The sequence below is a fragment of the Pagrus major genome, chromosome 3 (assembly GCF_040436345.1).
Source record: "Pagrus major chromosome 3, Pma_NU_1.0".
Taxonomy (NCBI): domain Eukaryota; kingdom Metazoa; phylum Chordata; class Actinopteri; order Spariformes; family Sparidae; genus Pagrus; species Pagrus major.
In genome coordinates, this window is record NC_133217.1 from 18,794,204 (window position 1) to 18,820,121 (window position 25,918).

At 39.9% G+C, this 25,918-nt stretch overlaps 1 protein-coding gene across 3 annotated transcripts in view; it reads right to left on the reverse strand.

Annotated features, from left to right (window-relative positions):
- ptprua (protein tyrosine phosphatase receptor type Ua) overlaps positions 1 to 25,918 on the reverse strand; it is a 214,324-nt gene that overhangs the window by 145,572 nt on the left and 42,834 nt on the right. For 2 of the 3 annotated variants that reach the window (XM_073463613.1, XM_073463612.1), the window contains exon 2: positions 11,985 to 12,113. In XM_073463613.1, coding sequence (XP_073319714.1) covers positions 11,985 to 12,113 — 129 coding nt within the window. Of the gene's footprint in view, positions 1 to 11,984; positions 12,114 to 13,820; positions 13,905 to 25,918 lie in introns of those variants that run through there. The other variant, XM_073463615.1, reaches the window with a different exon arrangement.

Consider the following 25,918-nt stretch of genomic DNA (forward strand, 5'->3'; position numbering starts at 1 on the left):
TTTAGAAATGATGGCACACTTGGGAAAAAGATTCAACAGCTAATAATTTCCTTGTCAAAGCTCACAAATGACTATTTTGTCCTTTTGCATTTTAATCTGTTTCAAGAACGTAGCTGCATTACTCTATGCGCTGTTGAAAAATCTTCCCTATTGAATGGACTGATTATAGTGGTCAGCAGCAGTTCTCCAAAGACAATAGTGAATCAGATGGAGCCCGCCCTAATCACATCTCTGTCTAGCAGCATAAGCTAATCAACGTGTGCTGTCAACATCATTTCTATTGCATTGTAGTCGTATGGCTGATTCACGAGGATAAAAACGTGCATTCACCCCTCGATAATGCACACAATGTGCGGTGCTCAGGGTCGAGCCTCAGCGACAGAGGACAGGAGCTTTAGATGGCTTTGTTATCATCAGTTTTTCCTCCACCGCAAAGTGCAATTTCACTGTTTGTCCTGAGCCTTTATCATTCAACATGCCACAAGAGGATAAGAAAGCAACAGGAACGTAAAAGTTCCACATGGAAAATTCTGGCTACATTGATAAAAAAAAGCTTTTATCGCTTGGCTTCAGCCTATCACTCCTCCATCTCCCACAACACATCGCTTTTTCTCCCTCAGTATATATTTTTTATCCTGTTTTCATTTCTCCAGTCAGTCTATGGTCTGCTTGTGGTATTTAGCGGGCGCAGTCAGTCTCACCCAAGATACGCACACATGGTTTATGTCCTCCCCTTAACTTCGCCCTGAGTTTGATAAAAGAAAGTTAATTTAGAACCTCAGAGGAACCAACAACTGTGAAGAAGTGTCACTATTCCAAGAAGAAAAAAAACGGGTGCAGATTATCAATACTTTACTGAATGGTCAGGAAGACAGGTCCATTCTGCTGCTGTCTGTGACACCAATTAAAACTAGCCAAAATCAGATTCAAGCATCTAGTTCATCATCAGCTGTTCTAAACCTGATCAAATGTTCTTTCAAAGGAGCAGCTACTAATCTGTATTGACTCAGTAAAACAAGGCAGAAGAAAATAAATCCTAACATTCACTGTGTTGGTACAATGCCTGCAGCAGGTTCACAACACCAAAGCAAAGACCAATTATCACCTACGTAGTTGTCAAGTCAACAAACCAAGGCATTGCAGTGAAATTACTGTCTGTACTAATGAGATATTATGGCTTACTTTAAGAAGAGCTAGTTGACCCATCTTAGTGCTACCCACGCTCCATCTTAGTGACTAGATTTTGAAATTGCTGGACCCCAGATGACAGGAAGCAAGATGAAATTGGTGCAAACACTAATGGTTACATGACTACGAAGCCTCCAAGCTAAATGACAATGTTATTTCAAAGTGACTTCCATTGAAGCGTTTTTCTGCTTTGGTCTCTCTATAGGCGGATCATGCATAGGTGGTATCCCCAAACCCAAGAAAGATCTGGTTAAAGTGACAACCAAAACCTTGATCTTTTCTGAACCCCAGACCAAGTGTTTTTGTGCCTGAACCTTACCAGATCTCATCCACAGCCTCGTCATATTATAAAACACAATGAGTTCGAACAACGTGCACAACAAAGAAACAACAAGCGCAAATCTCGCGAGAGTTTCCCAAACCTATAGTTAGCTTTGACCAGCATTGACTGTATCTTTAAAGATGGCTAATTGCTACATTAATCTGGGGACAACCTCAAATTAAAAATTGTTGTTCTTACATTTCTATTTGCATAAGGTTCAAACAAGTGCGATACAACATGTTAATTAGCCTACTGAGCAGGAAGATTTTTGAGGTCTGGAAAGAGTCATGCTAGTCGTTTCACCCAGCTTCCAGTCTTCTTTCTCTGCACTTAGCACATACACCTGAGAGTGATATCAATCTTCTTATCAAATTTTTGCCAATAAAAGCAAATTAAGTGCATTTCCCCAAATTTAAATTGCTCCTTTAAACTTGCAATTGGCAACTTTTCTTGCTTTAATTTATCATTCTGAAGTAAATACTGCTTGCACAATGTAATGGGCGTAGAAAAATGACTCCATCTGCATATAGATTGGTTCCCTATAAGCCTTGCTAACACTATGCTATTCTGTCTACCACTGGGCTTCATTTTTCACAGAAGAACAAAGGTCAAATTACGGCACAAAAGAAGTGCGTCTGCCATTGTGTAACCAGTCAGTAAGTAACACAACATGTCCACTTATTAATACTACCAGTGTTTTACTCTGCCTTCTCACAGCATCGATCAGGGTTTCTAGGTCAAATTGGGATTCTTACGGTTGTTTTGTGCTTTGGACAGTAGCCAGGTACCTATGTTGCTAACTCCTGTGTCACATACGTTCTTTACCTATCGACGGCATGTGTGTGATGTCCGTGTTTTACAAAAAAAAATGTATACCTTTATGCCTGGTTGGTCCCAATGTTTATGAATAAGCCCTTCAGCAGTACATAGACCTTACTATACCTCCACAACAACGGACTCACCAATGCTGACAAATTCAAATAAGTCATGCGATCAAGAGACTCTGCTCTCTGTTAATGTGCCATTTAAATGCAAAGAGTCATTCTGCCTCCTCTAGTTAGTTTTTCTACTCGGGGCCCCGGATCATCAAAGCCAGCAGTGTTCAGGAAAAAAACCCCAGCAGAGTGGGGACAGGCGAGAGGGCAGAGGGTGGAGGCACGAAACCATAAACAGTTTGAAGTTCTGCTCAGCAAATGAGCATCATGTTCAAACCCCAAGAGGTAAGTTTGAAGGGAGAAGAACCTCAGAAGTCTGCTTAGCTTTACTGAACTTTGCCGAGCTCTGTGCATGTTGGACAAGCGCTGCAATAGCATTTGCAGCTCAAAGGTGATTTATGCTGAACCGAAGCTGCCATTAATGATGACATTTTCTGTGAGCCGCATGATATTTACATTCTGTCTCTGTATGAAATGGCAGGGTTCAGTATTTGAAGAAATCTGAAAACAGACATCATCTCTTTCTATAAATGAGAGTGTGGCCGCTGTGGTTTATTCTCCTCATCACTTTGTGCTTCCACCTGCATGTTAAAGTAACCACAAATGGAAAATACATCAACATACCCTTTTCATATTTATTTTGAAAGCTGACATCCATGTAACTATTCAGCTATCTGCAAAAATACCAACAATCAATTAAAAGAATTCTTCCAGTGCAGTGAAAATTACCCTCATTTTCCAGATTGCCATCTCGTATGAGGTTCATGTGAAGCAGTGAGGCATGTTTCACTGTGATTTACAGGTGTGGCTATGCTTTCTCAAGCTGAAAACAATTGCCTGAGCACAATGAGGTAATTAAGCAAATGGGTATTAACCACGGACTACCTATTGAATATGTGTGCTTGATTAAACAATGATTAAATGTATTACAAGGGACTTTTCATTGGTTGACAGCTTCAATTTAATACTGATGCCTCCATACGACCTACAAAAACAAAGACCATTAGCGTAGATTGGTGTGAAGATTGTAGTTAAAACTAATTTCTGTCATCGGTTGGTTTCCAAAAATCAAAGCTATTTTGTATGTTGAGTGCTGAGGATGAACTGAGGTTTCACAGCCTGAGGAAAGAAGCTGCTCTGTAGTCTGAGAGTAGTCTAGGATGATGTATTTTTGTAGGCAAACAGCGCTCTGGTTCCCTCGACAAATGATACTTACGAGTTTTATTCAGCAAGATAATCTCCTCAGATGAACACCACTTTTATGATTTTCAAAGCGTAAATGAAATCGACAGAAGCAAAACGCTAATGTTACGTTACACAACGACATGACTCCAACGTCCAACATACTATACTATACTAGACATACTTTATTATAATTTGATTAATCTATCTATGAATTATAAAGACAAACTATTGAGTAGATTAGTCTCATTGTTTGGTGTGATGTTATTTAATGTCCCCCACACCCTCTATAGTCACATTTAGCCATTTGTTAGCAACAACCTTTTTATGAGACGATTAAACGCTTTGTAATTCAAACTTGGGGTATTAACTGACGTATACAAAATGTGAAAATCTCTTAAGCTTGTGTTAACTACAGACCTTTTTCAGGCATTAAATTAAGTGATTTAAATAATTTAAAAACTCACTGATCTCCAGATGAGGGTAGCAGAAGTGGCAAAATGCTAACTCGTTTCCAGTTTTTAGGACTCATTCTTGCGGCACTAGCGGCACAAAAGAACATCTGGCTTCTAACTTAATATTCGATGTTGACCTTCCTACCGAGCTCTATCTTGCTGTTGTCTTACCATTATGAAGACAAAACATAACTAGGGAATGTTGGTAACACTAGCTTTATCGCAACAATTTCTTTTTACTGAGGGACCACATCTGTTAGCTGTGGGATTACATGTAATTTAGGTGTTCACCATTGTCATATCACAGTTATTAATCTTATATAGCCACAAACAGATACATTACCTCATCGCTATGCATCCTGTAAACAGCTGTGTGTGTGTGTGTGTGTGTGTGTGTTTTAATTTGTTTAAGTAGTATTAAAACTATGTTGTGTTCTTTCACTTGCTTACAAAACAAAAGCATGCACTAGCCAGAGATCTAGATGTTTACCACAGGAGGCGGTGGTGTTCCTACTGATTTTGTCCACAAGGGTCGCTAGAATCACCAAAAACTTAAAGTTGTTGTTGCTGCTTTAAATGAACTGGATACCACTTTTTATTTTAAAAAACAAAACGCTAATTACAGATAGTAATGCATAAAGTCCATAAATTGCAATTGGGTATTAGTACTTTCAAAGGAACATTTAAAGGACATATTTTTATGCTGGACAACATTTGAGAATTTAATTCTTACCAGCCTTTTCAGATGTTCTCAAATTGACCCTGCTGTGCTATCGACTTAAAACATAGTCCATTATTTAGATGTCCTCTGTGGGTTCAATTTAATTCAACTCCAATAAAATCTCTGTCAAGCCCCCTGAATCTGCTTTGTATTATCCCACAAAGCAAAAACCTGTTCAGTTTTACAATGAAAAGAACAGCAGAAACACTGTCTATTATGCAAACCAATCATGTCCGCCTTCCCACATCGCTCCAGACACTGAGCCTTGGCATCTCACATCCTGCATCACAATACTGACAAGGCCGGCTGAGAGATTCAGAAGAAAAGAAGGCTGCGAAGCTGAAGGGCATAACATGTTCCTTTTTAGCTGCAATGTTTCATGTCATTGGTATTCCACTGGCTGGTGGGCACAAATCAATACTATTGAGCTGCTAGTGCCCAATAAACTAAGTTGTTGTCTCAATCGCAGTCTCTTTAGCGCCTCAGAAAGAATTTAAAGCCCTTGGAAAAACTCGAGGTAAAACATATATTTGCAGTGTTGCTTCAGAGGTCCTCTTGGAAAACTCTGACCTTGCATATTCTTCCTGAGCTGCCGGATAAACCAGAGGCTTGAAAATACAGATCTGTTTTGACTGTTACCAAAACACAAGCGATAAAGCTGACTTCACACTTGAGATGAACAGGTAAAATAATATTTCCACTCTAACAAAGACAGCGCGTTCACTTACACCTTGACAGCAAATCAATTACACTTCCTTGTGTTACATATGGACGCAACGGTAACTAAAGGAAAATACACATGGAAGCTTAACAAGCAGATAATATATAACCACGTGTCTCACTGGACTCCATATTGATGCAGTACAGATGAAAATGTTCCAATCCAAAGTAGGGCTATGTAATAAGGCAATTTTTTTTCATGTCAGTTGATATTAGTACACCATATTATATTAAGTTACTTTCTTTGCTGAACTTAAAATACCATTGAGGTCAAAATTCCCTCACAGAACAGTAGATATCTATATCTATATAGACAAAATCTATAGAAATGAATACAAAAAATAATATAACTGTTGTTTGTATACATTCTGTGATGCTCTTTGGTCAGTCAGCTTTATGCAAAATCTCAGTTCGGTGCATATCAGCACCGTGTCTGTTGCCAGTTCTGTGTCTTAACGCTGGTAAAAAGCAGGTAGTTACAGTTTGTTGCTGGTGCGCTTACTGGTCGAACAGGAACTCAGATCCATTATTTAAATAAAAGTGACAATATCACAATACAAAAATACTCAATTATAAGTAAAAACAATTACTGACATAAAGTATGTTAATATTAATATCAAAATGTGTAATCAAAAACCATTAATGCACAAAAGTGAGTTATAATCTCTTATATACTGGTATTATTATTATTATTGTTGTTGTTGTTATTATTATTATTATTATTATTAGTATTAGAGGACAATAAAAAATGTGAGTCTCCTGGGAAAAGATGAGGGGTATTTAGTTTGTTGCAATCTGCGACCTCACCACTAGCTGCCACTAAATCCCACAAACACTGGTCATTTAATATACCATTGGGTATGTTAATCTGCAAGAATCTATCATAGTAACTATGCTCATCATTTGTTTTGTATGAAAAAAAATATATATAATAGTAACCATAGCCATAAATAAAATACAGTGGAGTAGAAAGTACTATTTGAATCTAATGTGTGGAGTGGAATACAAGAATAAAGTAGCCTGCTGTGCCGGTTTTTGGCAAGTGGGCTCTGCCTTCTAAAAGGGTTGCCATGTGAATGGTTAGAAATATCTTTGTTTCTGCTAATTCAACTCCCCTCTCGGGCTTTGAACTGAAATGCTTGTTGTGATGAGATTTCATTTGTTTCTATATCCCAGCTGTAATGCAGTTAACTGATATTCACAGTTTGGTTCACAAAATAAATTAACATTAATAAACACAATGTACCATTCTATACAAAATAACAGACTATTTCCTAAACAAGGGTTAAAATTCATATTTGTGAGAAAAAGATTATCAGAAATCATAACATGATAATGTCTGGTGATACCAGAGACTTATAAAGGAGCAGATGTCAGTGTAACACTTGCTACTAGTCCCCTCATAAATGTGTATGTATATGTAATGTATGACCCCCATAGGAGGGCTCACAACAGGTTCCTCTGATGATGAGCTCTCACACAGCTATACATCAAATCTTATCCAGCAGCATCCGAGAGATGCATGCAAGTCATCCGAGCATGTGCTCATCCCGGCTGAAATTGACCTTCTCTAATGGATGAAAGAAGATGAAAAGCGGTCTTTGTGGCACTGCCGGCCCCTGAGGAACACCAGGAAGTGTAATCAGCAATGACCCATGCTAGACTCCACCAATCCCAGGGAGTTCCTTAACATACCCAGCCCGCCTCGGGGGAGCTGTGCCTGGAACAGCGGAACAAGCACTAACTGCGAATGAATTATGAAATCCCGGGCATCTGTCGGCTCCTTCCACAAATTGCAACAATTTAGCCGAGCCAGCAGCCTTAAACCTGCATCATCCTCTCTCCAAAGTTTTCCCTCTCAGATGTATGTTTGCACAGTGTTTTCTTAAAACAGAGCGCTTTAAATAAACATATATGTTAAATGTCAGCACTGATTGGAAGCAGGCCACCTGTGTAGATTCATGACAAACTTAAATAGAAAAGCAGCAAGGGACTGAGTGTGGGAAAACAAGCTGTCAGTAGGGCGATGATTGGAACGGGGACCAAGGTAATAAGATTGTTTGGCATAAATCACTGAGGAAACCTGGTGAGAACACAGACGTCTGCTGTAAGTCCATTTTCAACATCCATTAACACTGAACTAGAGAGGAAATAAAGTGTGTTCACACTTTTTTCAAGATATTTGAGACACTGTTGTGATTACTCTGCCCTCTGCCCTAGAAATTATGTTTATATAGAACTTATTTACAATAACAAATATGTTTAGGGGAAACATAATTACCCTAACCGAATTACTAAATATCTGCTAAACATTCCTATATGTTCACTGGCTAGTTTCTAATTTTTAGAAAACGTTACACAAAGTGACTGGATTCATTGTAAATACTAAAACATTGATTAGAGCTTCCTAAAGAAGTAACATGACAGCTCAACAAAGTTGTCAGTTTTGATTGTTAGACATAAAGGCGGCGTCGTCAAACTGTTCCTTCTCATTTCTTCTCATGTAAACAGCTGACAAAAGTGTGTGCAGCAGCCTGAATACAGAAATTAATTGGCTCTGCATTGCTCGCATCACATTTGGAGGATATATAGTAAACACAAATGCATCCCTGCACTGAGGGACCACACAGTCCACTCTTTTTTGTGCACATAGCAAGACAAACCTCCAAAACACGGTTCATTTGCCAAACAACTCGGCACAAGGTGATGAAGTTCGTACCCTCCCTGAGGCGAGACATACAACAGTCACCATGACTCTCTTCTCTAGCTGCACGAACAAGCTAATGTGTGGATTTTTTTCTGTTTAGCAGTCAGAGTTTACTGCTTTTAAATCAAAGGCGTGTCTGGAGGAAAGATCTGATTGCAAGTGTGATCTCTTGAGTTGTATGTGTGTGAGATGTATCTGATGCTAGGTGAGGGGAGGGTGGACTGCAAACAGTCCCAGCCGGGTAGAGACAGAATGTGGATCAATCTTGATCCAGGTTTCTTAAGTCTGAACAGATCCAAATCTGTGCTGTCCTCTCCCAGCACGTTCTAACTCTTAACACATCAAATACAGCAGCCCGGTCAGTGGCCCCGTGCTTCAAAGTTTGATGCTGTAGGTATGCCCTCTAGCATCACTTCCTGAACTGCCTCTCAGAGCATCATGGTTTGAAGCTTAAGGCCACTGATCAGGCTGCTGTATTGTGCCATATGTGAGAACATGTTGCCTCTTCTCTTGTGATATGTGTAAAGTCCTCAGTCTTCATATTGCCGATGAAAAAACAACTTTGAGCACAGTGACAATGTCAAAGAGGTCCATTTTGTAAAACTTAATAAATTCATATTTAATTAACATTTTCTGGACTACAGTAAACATCTAAATGATCTGTGCTGGTGATAATCCAAATTAAAAGACTGAATTATTACCATGCACTCCCATTAAAAATCACTCTTTTTGCAGAGGTTCAGTTGATGAGGCCTTACATCTAACTTCCACCGAACTGGCATTGATAATAAGATACTGCAGCTTATTTTCTTTGGACACTCCCCATTCAAAACCATACAATTATTATCACTCTGAATTTATTTCAGTCTTGATGTTTGGACTTGCAGTCCCCCTCTGGTAATTGACAGAATGTGGCACAAACAGTCCCAGTCAGTGTGCAGTAAATTTGCTTTCATTAAATATGTCATTATTTTATTCTGAACATTCACAGAGCTGCCATAATGAATGGTCGGAAAAACAGCACAGGACATAAAAGCTGCGGCGAGCCTGCTTTATAGCAGACTGGTGGGTTATTCTGTGATGTGTTTTTGTCCCAAACAACACTGTTTATAACTCTATTTCTGGACTAGATAGTAAATATCTTCAGACACTTCAGACAGAGCTTCTCTGGTGCATGTTTGTTTATACAAAATATTAATCCTTAAAAACCCGCAGCAGGAACCTAACTGCAGAACTAAGCCCGTGGGTTGATGACTGACTGGCCATCAGACTGGATGGTCTTAAAAAAATAACATCTCAGTGGTTACCCTACCTACACCTGTTCCCTTGGTAACATTTTCAGGTCTGCCAGCACATATTTCTCAAATCAAGACTCACAAGTCTAAAGTTCCATACTGTATGTGTGTGGATGTCTGGCAAAAGGTGTTCATATGACAACTGAGTGAGATGTAGAAATGGTTCAAATAAGAATACACGTGCACACTTCTGATGGAATCCATGGTGAAGAACTTGTTTGAATGCAAAATTAATTCCTTTAGTTTAAAATTACTGTAGAGTACACAAACCCAGGGCAAAAAAGGCCAAAACACACTCACTCACTGTTGCATCTTATGCTTTGCACAGCAAGAACTGAAGGTAACTCAAAGTGTGTCAAAATTTTTAGCAACTCATTGTCTGGCTGGGGTGACGCATCTACATCATCACACTATATTTCCATGGGGACCATGTATGATTGAGAAAATGGCTCAAACCAATGTTAAAGACTGCCATTACTGTTTGTAAATCCTTTTAATTACTATCCCTGCTCCACACTGATGCAAAAAAAAAACATTAGCCAGTGATTATTCTAACTGCAAATTACCACAGTGATGACATAAATCCATATTATTATTTGGGGTAAATAATTTAATTGTTAATTCAGCCGGGTAACAGAAAAATAATCTTTACCATGATCAAAAATGACTTGATAAAAGAATAATGAGCAGGTGCAGCACTTCACTTCTTGACTGTTGGACAGTAAGACTATTGAAAGAAAAATCAACCTGATGCTGTTGTAGAGGTGCTTGAGCGACACTGTACGTCTTTACTCCAATAATGAGCTGTTAATACATCTTGGTTGGGAGTCTGATGCTATTAAAAGGGATCAGAGGAACCACTGTGATCAGCCATGCTTGTTCATTTTAAAATACTTCTGTTGGTTTATGAAGCACTGAATAGTTAATGGGCCACATTACATCTCCGATCTGCCGCTGCGTTATGAACCGTGCAGACCTCTCAGATGGTCTGAGACAGGTCTGCTTAATGTCGCGAGGCTGAAAACTGAACATGGAGAGGAAGCACTTAGTTTTCAGAGCACAGTGCCAGACGACTTAGGTCTGCTCCAACTCTCAGTTGTTTTAAATCAAGGCAAAAGACCCTGCTGTTTGCCACCGCCTTTTATTAAATTACATTAGGGACTATTCATTCATACCTTGCGGTGCGCTGTAGTTGCACTGAAAATTTTACTCTCCTGCTATACCAGTTTTATTCTATTATAGCTTTTATTTTACTCTTCTATATCCAATTTAAATGTGCCTTTTTAGACTGTCTTGCTTTTTATTTTATGCCTGTCTTAATGCCTTTTATACCTTATGTAAAGCACTGTTGTTGAATGTGCTATGCAGATAAACATAGCTTTCCAGGTCTGAAATAGTCAGAGACACAAAGAATGATTATGTTTGATGATGGATCTTTCCAAATCCCATCCTGTATAAATGTGCACCCCTGGTGTGTTGCTTCCCTCCAGCCACACAAACAATAACATCATGTCCTTTCCCTCTGCTCACTTCACATTTAGCATCCTAAATGTTTGCTCCAAAAACAGAGAGATACTTATTCAAACTGCCTGAAATCATTTAGAACAGATGTTCAGTTCCACCTGTTGATTTTCATGCATGTGAGCTGTCCAATGTGAACACAGTGCACAACTGGTATGGAGTGAATTGCTCCACTGCAGCAGGTGTGCATTATGCACAGCGGCCACAGGCACATAGACTACAGCTACATTTCTCATTCAGTCTGGGGTCAAGACATTTAATAAAAGCTACATATTTACGTTAAGGTAATGACAAAAGTTGAGTTTATTCCAGTATGGTACGGTTTGGGTTATCTGATGTCGTCATGTTGGTGTTGTTCCTACAACGTTATAAGTAGTGTTGCTCCAGGACCATCATTACATCTGAGCAGAAAGTGACCCACAGGACTCCCAGAAGACTGGGGTTCATGTCTCACTTGGAGTATATTCTTATATTGTCGACTTATTATTGTTTTTGTTGGTGTTTTGGTTTTTAAATTTTCTATTTTTTTCAGTTTTCTGTTGCAGTTTGGTTGGTTTTAGGCCACAAACATAGTTGTTTAGCATTAGGTAACAGAAATACTTGATTAGGTTGAGGCAAGGCTTTTGGGTTTAAATATACCCTTTCACAATGTTAAAAACATGCTAGAAATGACAACTTCTTCAATGTGCTTATTTTTGTGGTCTTTTACCATGACACGAAGCTAAACATTACCAAAATTAGATTGGTCAGTCACAGTGATGGTCCTGGAGAATTAATAATTATGATGTTCCAGGAACAACAACAACAACCCTGCGATATTAGATCATGTATGATATTCTGCAGTGTACTCAACATAAGGTGGATTTTATGCTGAAAGTCAACTAAGGTGGTGCGTTTTGACCCCTTAAAGTTCATCTGTGACACATGTTGAGTTCTACCTCGTAGAAGATCCGGGGTCGGGTGTGGCCAATTATAGGTCCTGATCAGCTGCCAGTCAAAGTCGTCCTCTTGGCCCTGTCGGTACTCACATAAGCCAGGGTCTGAGTCCTCATCAAAGGTACAGCCAGCTACAACAAGGAAAGAGCAAAGTGTGTTAGACGAGGCGAAACCAAAGAAAACATTATAGTTATAGCTATTAAACTTTCTTTGCTACATGCTGTCAGGAGAAAATTGGTAAAGAAACGTATCATAGACACCAGAGAAATAATTGCTGTTACATCACCACAGGCTCGCTGTAAATGTGTTAATACATCAACTACTGGAAAATCTTTGCAGCTATGAAGTAAATTACAGCTAATGGTTGGCACCAGGCGGTCAGCACCGAGTGCCTAACGCATCTATTCCCTCAAAATGTACCACCATTTGGTGCAATTAGCCCTGTGCTGTGAAAATGACACAGCAGCCACAGGTCACCCAGATAGCCAGAAATAATGGGCAGCAGTGCCAGAGCACTGAGGGGGGTTCTCCAGCTGATGGAGGACAACAACAGCCTGGCTCTTAGCCTGTGAAGGTGACCCAACCCTGTCTGGCCTCTAATGGTTACATTCACTATTCTGCCATTATCACACAAACCACAGGCTTTTAAAGCCACAAGCATGGTGCGCAAAGTCGAGCGCAAAACTGTGTAGTGTTTTTTAATTAGTCAGAAAACACAGGTGTACTTCAGAAAATCTAAAAATGAATAGTCTGGTTAGACCGATCATTGGTGTGTGTCATATGTTCTACTTGATTTCATCCATTGAATCATCTCCCACTGACACAGTTTAGACACAATGAGCCTTTTAGAGATTGTGATCATTTTGACCCATCTATGAATGGTTCTATCCATAAAATCTCAGAAAAAATAGTGAAATATTTCCTAGAGCTGCTTCAAACTGCTTGTCTTGTCCAAAGTGCGATATATTTATTTCACAGAGAGCATTTGCTTTGGGGAAAAAAATGAATCAATTACTAAAATTGTTGGTTAAGTTCTGTGGGTTGACCGATGGTTGAACCGTTTTAAAAAAGCATGTTATTGCTCTGACCTTGAAACAGCAGCCACCATAACAGGGACCTAGAGCTATTACAGAGGGGACACACATGACCAGGGAGAAAACACTCTGACATGTCAAACACAGGTGCAACGCATATCACTAATTGCAGTCATTGCTGGACCAGAGCATCGTTAATATTATTAGTTCCAGCTGTGATTTTCCTGCTAACACAAGCCAAACTGCCGGCTGTGAAAAGGTCTGTGAACTCACATCGATTTGGGATCAAAATTCAAGCTCTGATGATGCAAGAACATCAACAATCTGGTTGGTAAGATTTATTCAAGAAGCAAAGCAACATTTACATACGATGGAGAGTGACAGTGACACAATGAAAAACAGACTGCTCATCAATCAAACATGGCGGTATTAAATCAAATATGAAGAAGTTGCTTAAAAGATTTTAACACATTTATGTGGAGTAGAGAACAAAGATGAACAGTAAAATGAAAACCTAAACTGTCACCTCACAGCCTGACTCCTTTGTTCAACTTTGACCTACTATACTTGCCCTAGTTGTGCACACTTACATCTTCTAGTGTGAGTTTTGGCAACATTAAAGGAACAGTTTACACAAAAATTTTAATTCAGGCATTATCTACTCACCCCCATGCCGATGGAAATGGGGTGAATTTTCTGCAATGCTTTTTTGCTGTGAAGCACCAGAAATGTTTTATGGACTATGAAACTTCACCCAGCTTTCCGTCAGCATGGGGGGGAGTCGATAAGCACTGAATCACTTACAGAGATGGTGAGCTTGGCTGAATTGTTGTCTTGTTTACAACTTGTCTGACGGTCTCATGTTTCTATGTTGGACCTACGTTCCAGGATCTCAAAACCTACTTTCATCACATCAATAACGTCCCATTTTGATAGAACAACAATAACATCAGAGTTTTCCTTTCATGGTTTCAGCTTCAGTGTCCTTGCTTCTGAAGCTTTTGCAGACTTTGACTGCACATCTAACTCCACCCGCACTGAGCCCACTGCAGTCCCAGGACCCTCTTCACTAACAGATCGTATTAAGGCTTGGCAGCAGTGCCGCTGCTGTTAAAGAGCTACTCTGACTCAGTGCCAGCTTCTCCTTAATACTATCCCGTTTGGCCTACTCCCCCAGTGTAGCTTTTTGTGTTTTCTTTCGCGGCTCCATCTGTTTTCTTTATTAATGTATAAGTTTGAAGAAATATAGTATGTTGCAATAAACTACTAAGACTGCTAATTTTGGACCACCGCTTTTCGCCGTTCCTGCTGACAAACAAATATCATCACCCCCCCCCTTCCCCTCAGCCCGCAGCCAACCAAGTGTTTCCGGGTGTGTAAGCAGATCAGAGTTTTAATTGCCTCCTGTGTGAGGGCTGCTTGTTGTGCTGCGCCGTGCCCGGTTATACGAGGATGAGAGGGCTGAGTGGTGGAGCAGGCCCCGCGGTGAAGGCCTGCCTTTCATCGAGAGCCCTCCAGTTCCAGGAAGAAATGTCACCATCAGACACGTTCCACTGATTCCCCTCATTAAGACTCATCCTTCCCAGCCTCCTTTGCTTTTAGTGCGCACGTTCCTCTCAGTGCCCAAATGAGCCTCTCTGGCAGCAGGAGGGCATGCCCATGTAATTAGAAAAGCCACGTGCATTCTGCTGAATTCTTACTGATGTGTGCGTGTGTGTGTCTGGAAGGAAGTGTGTGTGTGGTTAGCTGAGGTTGTTTGCGGGTTTGATGTTTACTTAAAAATGAATAAAATTATAATGAATCCATCAGTGTCACACAAGCTAAAGCGGTAACGACTGTGGGAATGAATTATTTGTGCTCATCGCAGCGACGGAGAATCCAGCCAATGTGGGACCAAGACTACTCAAATTTCCACATAATAATAACTTGAATGTGAGAGAAAGCGGCTTTGCCTGCTAATTGCTTATCAGAGGCGATAGCGCCGCGCCGTTCGGCACAGTCCCAGAGCAACGCGCCGCCACGCAGAGCTGCAAAAACACCTAGAGACGTGGACAGCGGGGCCCCAGATAACTTTAGTGAGCCACTATCACAGCTGACAAGCTTTACAGGGAGAGAACAAAGAGGGAGAAATAAATAAATGTGCAAGAAAGAAGCACCTTCCTCTTTGAGAGGTAGGAGAGGTAATTTGCCAAACAAGACGCAAGCTTGTCGTTAGATACAATGCCTGGAATGTGTTATCTCTGTTTGGCTTGTCCTCCCGTCTCAACTTCGACACACTGTCTTTATTCTAGCTGGCAAAGGAAATATTATCAAGTGGGCAGAATCCCACCTAACTTGTACCTCCCGACTGTTTCAACCCAGTTAAATATTAACGTGCTTTCAAAGCCGTCCCTATCCAAGTCACTCACTTTATTTCTCCTGCAGGAAAATCTATAGCAGTGTGGCATCAGATTGCACACAAGCAAACAACCATGTGTTTTTCTTATTAGTAATTTTAAATGAGACGGCTGATCAGAGTAATCCTCTATGTGGTGTGGGGGGATTTTACTTAACAGCTGGCAAAGCCTGCAAGAGGCAGCTAAGAATCTCATTAATACGGCTTTCATTGATGGTCTAAATTCTGTTACAGAGGCTTCCCCATGATGTGACAGAATTCTGAGGGGAAAGCCCAATATTAGTCTTTTTTTCTGAATTTCCTCTTTTTTTTTTATTCAAATGGTCACACTTAAATGATAAGGCGGGCGTTCTTCTATATTCTTCCGCATCGTTAACAAATATCATGCTTACTCTTAATACTGAAAAATGTACATTTTTGATAAGGAGTCATGTATGTTTATTTTCATTTTTGAAAAAGCCTCAGTAATGTCCAAAAAAAGTTATTTTCTTTTTGTACTTTTCATCAAACATTACAAAAACAGGTAGAAACGGTGAATCTGTTGTTTGTTGGTGACTATTTTCAGCTACAGATCAATACACATTTTGAGTATTTGTGGCAGCAGGACGGTTTGGGATTGAATTAAAATAAACTACAGTGTGTGTTTAATAAAGGAACATGTCACCCGTTGCAACTGTGGCCCACTGGTGTGTTTTTAATAGCTTTTCAACAACAATGGAGCTGTGTGGCACACAGAAAGAAGATATATCAGACTTTGACTGATTGATTTGTGGATCAATTCATTGTGTTTGTTTTTTCATCGGATTTATTGACATAGGAAGTATAAAAATAACACATTAAACATATTAAATAATAGCATTTTCAGCCTCTTTACCTTACAGTAGCCTAAGCCAAAATTACTTTGAGCGAAAGCATCAAATGTAGATTTTGACAAATGATTAAAATACCTGATTTACCTTGGCTTTAAGCATTAAAGGGTTGGCAGTCATTTGATCTCCTTTTGAGAAACATGTATTAAAAAAACAAAAAAGTGGTTATTTGATTTTCCTTTTTGAAATACAAGGCGTTTTTCTTTTTCATGATCATAAAGGAATGAGTCAAATGTAAAAAAAAAAAAAAAGAGAGACCGGGTTTGATCAATTACAAGACAAGAGCACAGACTTCAGGATTGGCAGACGGTGTTGTTTTGGCCCAGGCTAAAATTTTCTATAGAATTCTACTCTTGTAAATCAGTCATGTCAAAGCGAGCCCTGTCACCTGCATGAATCTTACTGCGGTCAAGCCACCACTACATGGAATTTGATGCATATCTATTAGTGCTGCTGTGGTGGCACTGCTTGGAGCGGCTAAAAAGGGCAAAAGACCCCCATTACAGTAATAATGCCTCACGTTATATTATATAATATACATATACTGTAATACACATCATGATTCAATAAAGTCTTGTTGAATGTGATGTCACCAAATATATTTTATTAAAACTGTTGCCAACACTGTCTGGTACACAGAAATAAATGAATAGAAATAAAATCAAACCACTTTGTTTTTCTTTTGATGATAAAAAAGAAAGAACGCCCTGTATTTCAATTTCAATTTTTAGCTTTTAACTAACATAACTAAAATAAAAAAAATCACTTTTTTTGTTTTTAATGCCAGTTTCAGAAACGAAAATGTATCTATTTATATATTTATTTATTGTGTTTTACATTTATTTGATCATTTAAAGCAGAGACAGAGAGAAAACAGGAGTTGGGTGCACCAACACTTTAACAGATGCCTTTCGGAACCAGTCAGGGGTCTAATACCTTTTAGTGTCCATAGAAGGAGTTAATTGAATCCCATTAGCAGGAGTTGTGTCGTATCAAAGTCAGGAAGTAGCAGGAAGAGCATAACTCTGCTGCACAAAGTGGCTGTGAGGCAGCCAGAAGAGGCCCTGGAGAGAGATTAATGGAAGATGGTGTAGACCAGTCTGAAGTGCTTGTGATGGACCCCAGGTATGACTGTCCAACCCAGCCTGCTTCTACAGTGGATACCATGACCCTGACTAATAGCCCACACAGCAGGCACATCATAAATACGTTGTGATGGAGAGGGAGGAAAACACAAGGCTCTTACAAGGCATTTATCCTGGAGAGGGAGAAATAAATTAGAGGGGCGAGACAGAATCCGTGGGCTGGGTGAAGAGCCCTCAAACAAAAGAAGGAGAGAGGAAGAGCAAAGCCAAAGAGGGATGGCAAAATGAAAACAAATCACAGATAGTGTAGAACAAGAGGATTCGGTGGAAAACAATTTGTTTTCTTCATATGCAAAAGCTGCATACTGTAGTATAAAACACCAAGAGGTAATCAAAGACGTCTGGGACGAAGGATGGGTTTTTATTGATCACACTGATCCAGTGCAGCTCTCAGATGGGCTTAAATCATCTATATACAGATTTAACAAGGACACTCATTTGCAATTACTCTTACAAGGATAACAGTGATTACACAGTGCAGGGCAGAGTGGCGACTCACAGATTCTCACAGACATAAATCCGAGCTGGTATGGACGGCAGCCAGTCAGAAAGATTGCCTCTCACTGCTCATTTGAAGAAAATGAACAGTAAATGTTGCTGAAAGCTCCATTAAAAAGATACCCTTGGACTTCCTCTCTCGTGATGAAACTGATTCCTGTTCTTAATTTTTATTGTTTCAGGGGAAACTTTTTTTTTCTCTTCAATTTAAAGTAACACTTTCCCATGGAAAGTCGAATGTGACAGTTTCATAGTCCACAAAACAGAATTTCTTCCCATTTGGTTGATAACCACAGTTCATTTTTTTGAACCGCAGTTCATGTCTAAAAACAAAATTCTTACATATTGCACCTTTTTAAATAAGAAAAAAGCAAAACAAAACCTAAAATGTATCCATACAGCTTGTCTGGCGAAATCCAAGTTGATTCAAAAAGGCATTATTTACATCGGCAATGAACAGTCGAGCTCGTGCACCCACTTCAGACGCGTGCGCTCTAACGCTTTTAGCTGCTACAGTGAGGACTTCTGCTTGAAACCGTTATAGATAATGTCTTTTCAAATCAAAGTGGGTGTTTTGTTTATATATATTTAAATATATATATATTTTTTATAAGTCCCCATCTACTTCAGTTGTTTAGGAGAATTCTACGAATGTTCTTTTACTGTGAAGCTCCAGAAATGTTTTGTGAACTATGAAACTTTACCTGACTTTTCCATTGGCTTGGGGGTGAGTAGATAATGACTGAAATTCCTTATTCGGGTGAAACGTTCATTTAAGTCGAGGACAACCACTTCTCCTGCATGTGAGTTCTATTTTTAACGCCGATTTTTTTCCTTCAGAAATGGAGCACCTTCTTGTTAGTCACCAAAAAATCGGACTTAAACCTGACCGGGTATAACCTGACCAAAAATCTCATCCGGTGCTGATAAGGCTGCTCTATCTGTTAAGCTCATTTCCCATTGCATTAAAGCAAATTCCGCAGGCAAGCCACCTAATACTGTGTAACCAGCAGCAGAGCTCTGCTGGCACTCCTTTAATCAGAGCCTCTCAGATACAGCAGCTCTGTTGGGACTAAGCATCCAGGATGTTCTGCCGCGTCTCTTGTTTGGTTTGAGATAAAGCTCCGCTGCTGCGTGATTTGCATTTGAGCGTGTGCAGGCAATGCATCAGGCCTGACAAGTTTACTTACGGAGGGGGTGGGGAGTGGAGGGAGGGAGGGATTGGGGAGGGGAGAGATGCAGCTGTACAGCTCATCAATAGTGAGCCAGCAGAGGAACACCACTTCCTCATGGACCATTAATAACAGCCACCGCATTCTCCGACGCCTTACCACAGAGGAGGGCAGGAAACAGTGTGAGAGAGAGAGAGTGGTGTGAAGAAGAAGAATAGGTAAAAGACTAGAGTTTGTTGGTTTTATTGAAGAGAAACAATACTCCTGGATCAGCCAATAAAAGTTTTTGATTGACAGTACCGAAAGCAATATGCAGGTTTCGGAGAGAGCCTATATATGGATGTCTACAAACATGACCTTTTTCATACTATAAAAATATTCAGTGAATTTTATTCTTTCCTACCTGAAGCTGCACTGAGACCACCACTATACCAGTAAGAGATGAAACACAGACACCAAAGGCCTGAGGTATAAAAGATGCATACAAACAGAAACCATGTTTATCCCCCATTAAAGCTGCAATGTTTGTTCCATTGTTGTTTACATCTGCTTTTACTCATTTGCAGTGCAAACACAGGTGACATGGCAACCCCACTCATAAAAACGTTGCTCCATAGCTCTACTAGTGGTCAAAAACTCCACAGGGCACCTTTAACTAGTATCTATACCAACAGAAAAGGCTGACAGAATATACACATACTTTGGCTAAAGCTGCTTTTATAATTAGTCAATCAAAAGAAAATTAGTTGCCAACTTGAACAATCAAATTTTGGACAGTCAAATGTCAAACATTTGCTGCTTCCAGCTTCTTAACTGTTAGGATTTGCTGCTTTTCTTTCTCATCTTTGACAGTTAATGAAGAGTCTTTGGGTTTTGGACTGCTGAGTGGACAAAAGGAACAATTTCAAGGTGTCATTTTTGCCTTTGGGAAATTGTGATGAGCATTTTTCGCAATGTCTTGACATTTTAAAAACCAAATGATTAATGGATTAATCGTGAAAATTATAGGCGGAATAATCAATAGTGAAAATAATCTTTAGTTGCAGCCCTAATGCATACATGCGGTTTACTAAAATGAGCGTGATAGTGTGATAGAGTGGAGTGGAAGTAAAATGTACATGATGGATGGAATAAAATACTAAAACATTAGTCAATTAGGTCGCCAGCCAATAGTATTGATTGTGCATGATCCCTGTAGTGTACACATATAATAAAGGCACATTTATAAACTTACAATGAATGTATTACTTTTGTGGGAGCAATTAGTCTAATCAAAATTAATATTCATTTTACAAAAACATCACTGTCTATGGAAAAAATAAATAAGCATTAAATGAAAAACCCAAGGACATTGAATAGAAGCGGCGTTCATTCAAGGATTTTCCTGAAAACATAATCCAACGGAGAATTCAGACACAATGACTGTAATTGTTTTACACAATTCAAAGCAAAGTCATCTATGGACAAACTGTGTATACTGATGATTGTCTTATGTGTGTTAATTCTTGTTGATCGTTGATTATCTTTCTGACGTCTGAGGATAATGACAGACCTGATTGATTCTTACCAGTGATGGTTTGTAGATACACGTGATGAAGTAATGATATGAGTGCTATAAGCAGGGGTCAGTGTTTCTAATAATGGTCGTGTAAAATAACTATTAGCTAAAGTTTGATTGGCTATAGACTTTACCATGCCTTTCTTTACACTGACAGGTCGAGGGACTGGTGGAGAGGCAAGTATTGATATGCAAATGGATGATTAAGCACTGTGTCCTCATATATATGTGGATATAAAACAGGACCATCAGTACACTAGTTCACATACAGTGCAGATGTATCCATATTTCTGTCTTTGTGCATTCACACAGTTTTAACTGTAAACCTATGTTTTATACATCTGGCTCGAGATCTTGGATTAATATATCAGATGGCTGATACATGAGTCTATAACCAAAGTAAAATTCAATCACAGGTCTGGCCTAACGGTCACTAAATGAGTACATACATAAGGCCGAACGCAGCGGTTGAATTTATTGAGACTGCCAGCTGTGATAACCTGCGAGGGTAAACAGACTGCATATGTGAAGAGAGATCGATCAAAATGTAGTTGGCGGAGCTGCAGCTGCAGTCATTTTTCATCATTTATCATGATATGGGGATGTGACTGGAGAGATCCAGGCATGTTATGACTGATGGACTGAACCTCTGTGCTCTTGTGACCTTTACAAGATGTAGAGTAAATGGTCTGGTAATGGCTACACGGCTGTCCAACCTGCGACAAACCCCGGTCATAAGTCTCCATTAAATGAGGATGAACTATGTCTCCTCTATGCTGTACCCATGCTTCTCATGCACGCCCTCCTTCTTACCCTCCTGCCGCAGCTTTGTCGTACCATCTTGGTCAAACCCACCATATTTTGATTCAACACAGTGGGCTGAAGCCAGAATGAACACACAAGGCTGTGAAAGTTAAAAATCTATCTGTCTATCTGAAATCTAATTTCCCTCTTACTGCATGGTGCACTTTTCCTGCTCTGGTTGGGAGTGGATTGGAAGATTGGCACCGCAGGGCATATGCTGTTGTGTGAAATTGTTTCATTACTGGTGCACAATGGTTCCAGTCGCTGCAACTCAGGGAAATCCCAGTAGCTGGAGCCAACCAGGGCCAGTACTCTCTGGCATCGATAACGCTCTTTAACATACTTTCTGTATGTTTAAGAGGGAAATGGATAGATTTTTCACCCCCCCATGGCACAAAGTAACCACGGTCTACCTGCAGGGGTTGTTGATACACACAGTTAAATGAGTTGCACCAGAGAATTGGATAAGAATGTGTGAAAGTTCCTATTAGAAGTGGATAATGCTCATTGATTACCTAATGTGCTTTAAATTTAACTAGTTTCCTGTTTAGGGAAAGAAGAAAAATCAGTGTTTCCACAGCTTTAGTTCCTCGAGTATCAGTCTAACTTGAGCCGACACTGCAGCACAGACGAGCTGGTCCGTGTACAGCGAGATTAAAGGGGTGGCTGCATGATATACCAGCAAGCGAGATAGAAAAATAGATAGATACCGGCAGAGAGAAAAGACTCTGGCTAAGATATACTTCACCCTTTGTCAGCACGGAGACGCTGGATAAATTCTCTGCCAGCAGTTTATTTAGGTAGAAAAAAAGAGTCACAAAGCGCTCGCTGCGGACGAAGCAGATACTTTTCATTAGGGCAGGCTCTCTCCTTCATTTCTCATTTAATCTTTCTATCCCCATCACCCCCCTCCACAGAGACATCAATTACAGGCCTCCATCTCTCGCAATCTGAAGCTGCGCTCCAAAAATCGGAACTGCTTAGCCAGTTAATGCTATTGTTAGAGATGTCATGAGGAGACGGTCGCATGAATAGAGGTTGATGAATAAAAACAGACCTTGTCCGATGAGGCCCAAATCACACTAACTAAGAAGATGGAGGGCTTTTCTTCAGCACCTGCATTACAGCGCTGGGCCTCTTCACTGACGGTGAAAGGGAGGAAAATGACAGATACACTCAACCACTGTTACATGTGAAAATTTAATCAAGAGTGCTAGAGGAGACACTCTTCCCTTCATGTGGAAAGCCGCTTTAAGTGGTTATGTCAAGTCTTTTTTGTCCCCTGCAACAGAGGAATATTCATTTCAGGACTGACCTAAATGCATTAGTTGAAAGCTTTATATCTCTGTTTGCTAGTGATGGATTCATATTGGAAATTATTACCGTCTCCACGATTAAGTTCCTCATAAATTCCTGCCAATTAGAAGCTACACATTAATGAATGGTGATAATTTAAAAGATAAGGTATGTCTTGATCTGAAATCAAACACAAGACTTAAAATACAGAGGCCTCCAAATTAGCCTGCATGTATCTGCTGGATGTTAGTCCCAGTTATGGTAATGGCGTGCATAGATTTACACAACATGCATGATTGCATGATGTTACGACAACCAGCAGCCCGCCGGCTTTGATGTCAATTTCCATACAATCAAATGGTAAAAATAACTGCTTCCAATGGCTCCGAGCAGACTGAACTCAGTCATGTGAAACCACAAATGAGGAAACAACTCTACTGCAGCAAGACTGATAGTTCTGGTTGTTTATTGGTGACTTTCTTCTTCACGTTGGCTGCAGAATACATAATGCATTCAGTCCTGGTACTCACCGCGGGTGGTCGGCCACAGGAACACAACCCTCCGCAATCCACCGCAAGCCAAGATTTACTTTTTATTTTTACACACTCTATACAAAAATAATAAATAGGGAAAAAGAACGTGACCAGAATACTAAGTGATAAGATGTACAAGTTCAGATGACTATACTCTCTGTCCTCAGAGCTCCACAGGCCCTAACACCGCGGCTGCAGCTCGTCCCTTAGGTGCTCCAGGCAGCTGTGGGGCCCTGACCTCCATTACTGAGACAGAGCTCTGGCTGCACAGCGTCCCTGCCGTCCTTATCCCTACAGGCACATGGCGAGACAATACACTTTAGCACACCTCCCCATTTATGCAAACAGTGTGAAAGTTTTTTCCTTAGAGCAGGTCCAAAGAGTATTAAACTTTCTGGAAGTTACATAAATGTCCACTGCAGTGGACACCGAGCATAAACAGTATATAAAGTGATTCAGGAATAACACAATAAACACAGTATTTTTCAACTAAATAAGATGGTAGAAATACTTTTAAATAAAAGTAGTCAAACATACTTCAAGTATCAAAATTAAAAGTACTCATAATAAAAACAGTCCTTGTGAGCGTTTTCCCTTTTTATATCATTGCACTATTAGCAGGGCTGCTGATAGTCTTGCTCATGCCCATCTCCAAAGATGATCTCCAAAGCCCCCCGAGCAGATTATTTTAAGGGTTAGAGGGCCCTGGCCCTTTGACCTGATGTTCCCCCCCTGTCAGCAGCCCTGACAATTATCAAAGATGCTTTTATTTACAAGTAGCATTTTACTGTTGTAGCTGATTGAGTTAGTTTTAGCACCGCAGCTAACGATTATTGTCATAACTGATTAATCTGCCCATTGTTCTCTTAGAAGTTTACTTCATAAAACATCAAAACACTAAAATATGGCCACAAACGTTTTTTTGTTAGATTCCAAGGGTCCTCAAATGTCTTGATTTGTCCAAACCCAAAAGACATTCCACTTGTTATAATGTTAAGACAACGGAAAACAGCAAATTCTCACATTTAAAAAGCTGCAACCATCTGGCATCTCTGCTTGCAAATGGAGTTCTAACAAATGTTTTCCCTAGGGTTGTGGAAGATGGGTGCACATATTTGGCAGGGAGGTTTGAGGGTCCTCCTCCAAGAGAAAATTACATTTTTGATAAAAATAAATGGAGTTTCACATCATTTTGGTCTTAGCCGAACAGTTAGAAAAGATAGAGCAAATAATAAATAAAAAAACCTACAGAAAGCTTAACAAAAAAACTAGTTTTTAAAAATAAGTTTATAAGGGACCAACAAGAGTCACTGAGGTGTGATGCTCTCCGCATTGATTTTCTTCATTCAGCTAAGGTGGTGGCCAAAACAGCCTGGGCGCTGCGCCTGAGCCTTGTAATGGTAGAGATGGCCTGGAAATATTTGCACCTAATTTTCTAAGAGTTGACCGAAGAATCGACCAATCATTGCAGCTCGACTGATTGTAACCATTTAAAATACTGGTAGCCTAATCTTTAACAGTGTGTCATACAGTATCTTATGAGCTCAAAAACATGTCTTGAAAGGAATATCTTAATCTGTTCAATAACTAGTGATACTGTCAAATATCTGTTCATAAAATATATAGAGTAGCATGAAATAGAAATACTCAAGCCTCAACCCAAACTTGGAGCTGAGGTGTTCTTGGGTCAGGTACTGAAACTTGAGTTTCATATGTTTTCAGCACCTAAGCCAAAGAACTCTTCTCTGCAGGCACAGCAGTGTACCACCTGGCACTGGTGCTAAGTTTTAATGTACTGAGCATATGCAGAACTCTGCCACTCTGAAAGCCAACTGTCGAGAAGTTAAACAAAGTGCGCGAGCCCAAAAGCAGCTGTTACCACACAATAGCACTTAAAAATCCATGTGCACACACTCACATTTGCACGCACAAACAATATGCTAAACTCCCATAATAGGGCACTGTAACCACAGCGATGAGAGCCCCTTTTTGAAAGAGATCAGTGCTCCTCCGAGAGAGTCGCACTGTCTTTGCTTCGACTTAATTACAGCTCACACCTCCCTCTCACTCTGCAGAGGAGAGGAGAGAAGAGAGGGCTTTGATTCAGATGCCCTGTGGAACACTTGATCCTTTCCTTCCGGTGGCATCGTTTACTTCCCTTCACTAAGCCGTTCTGTCTTCTGCTCTCACTTTTTCCTTTTTTTCATTGTGCTGAGGATGCATCAAGCATCTTTCTAGTAGGAGCACAAGGTTACACCATTCAGCTGCACATGTAAGTCATGGAGGCACAAAGTGGTATTCAGTAACAAGAGGCTTTACATCACATTATGAGCAGCACTTCTTCAGCACCATATACATTTAAATGAGCATTTGTTATAAGAGGCTTAGCTGGGAGAGTGCTGTCCATTATTATGATAAAAATATATTACCCAAATGTCCAAGATGCAGACATAATTGCCCTTCAATCTCTGAGTAGACTTTTGTGAGCTGCTTAATTCAAGCACATATGGAAATAATGCATGCAGTTTTTTCGAGTAACATGGTTTCTAAGAAGAAAATAAAGGAGGGGAGAGAAGGAAAGAGAAAATGGAAGTAGAACGCGTTCATGTTCTACGAAAAGCCTCTAAATGCT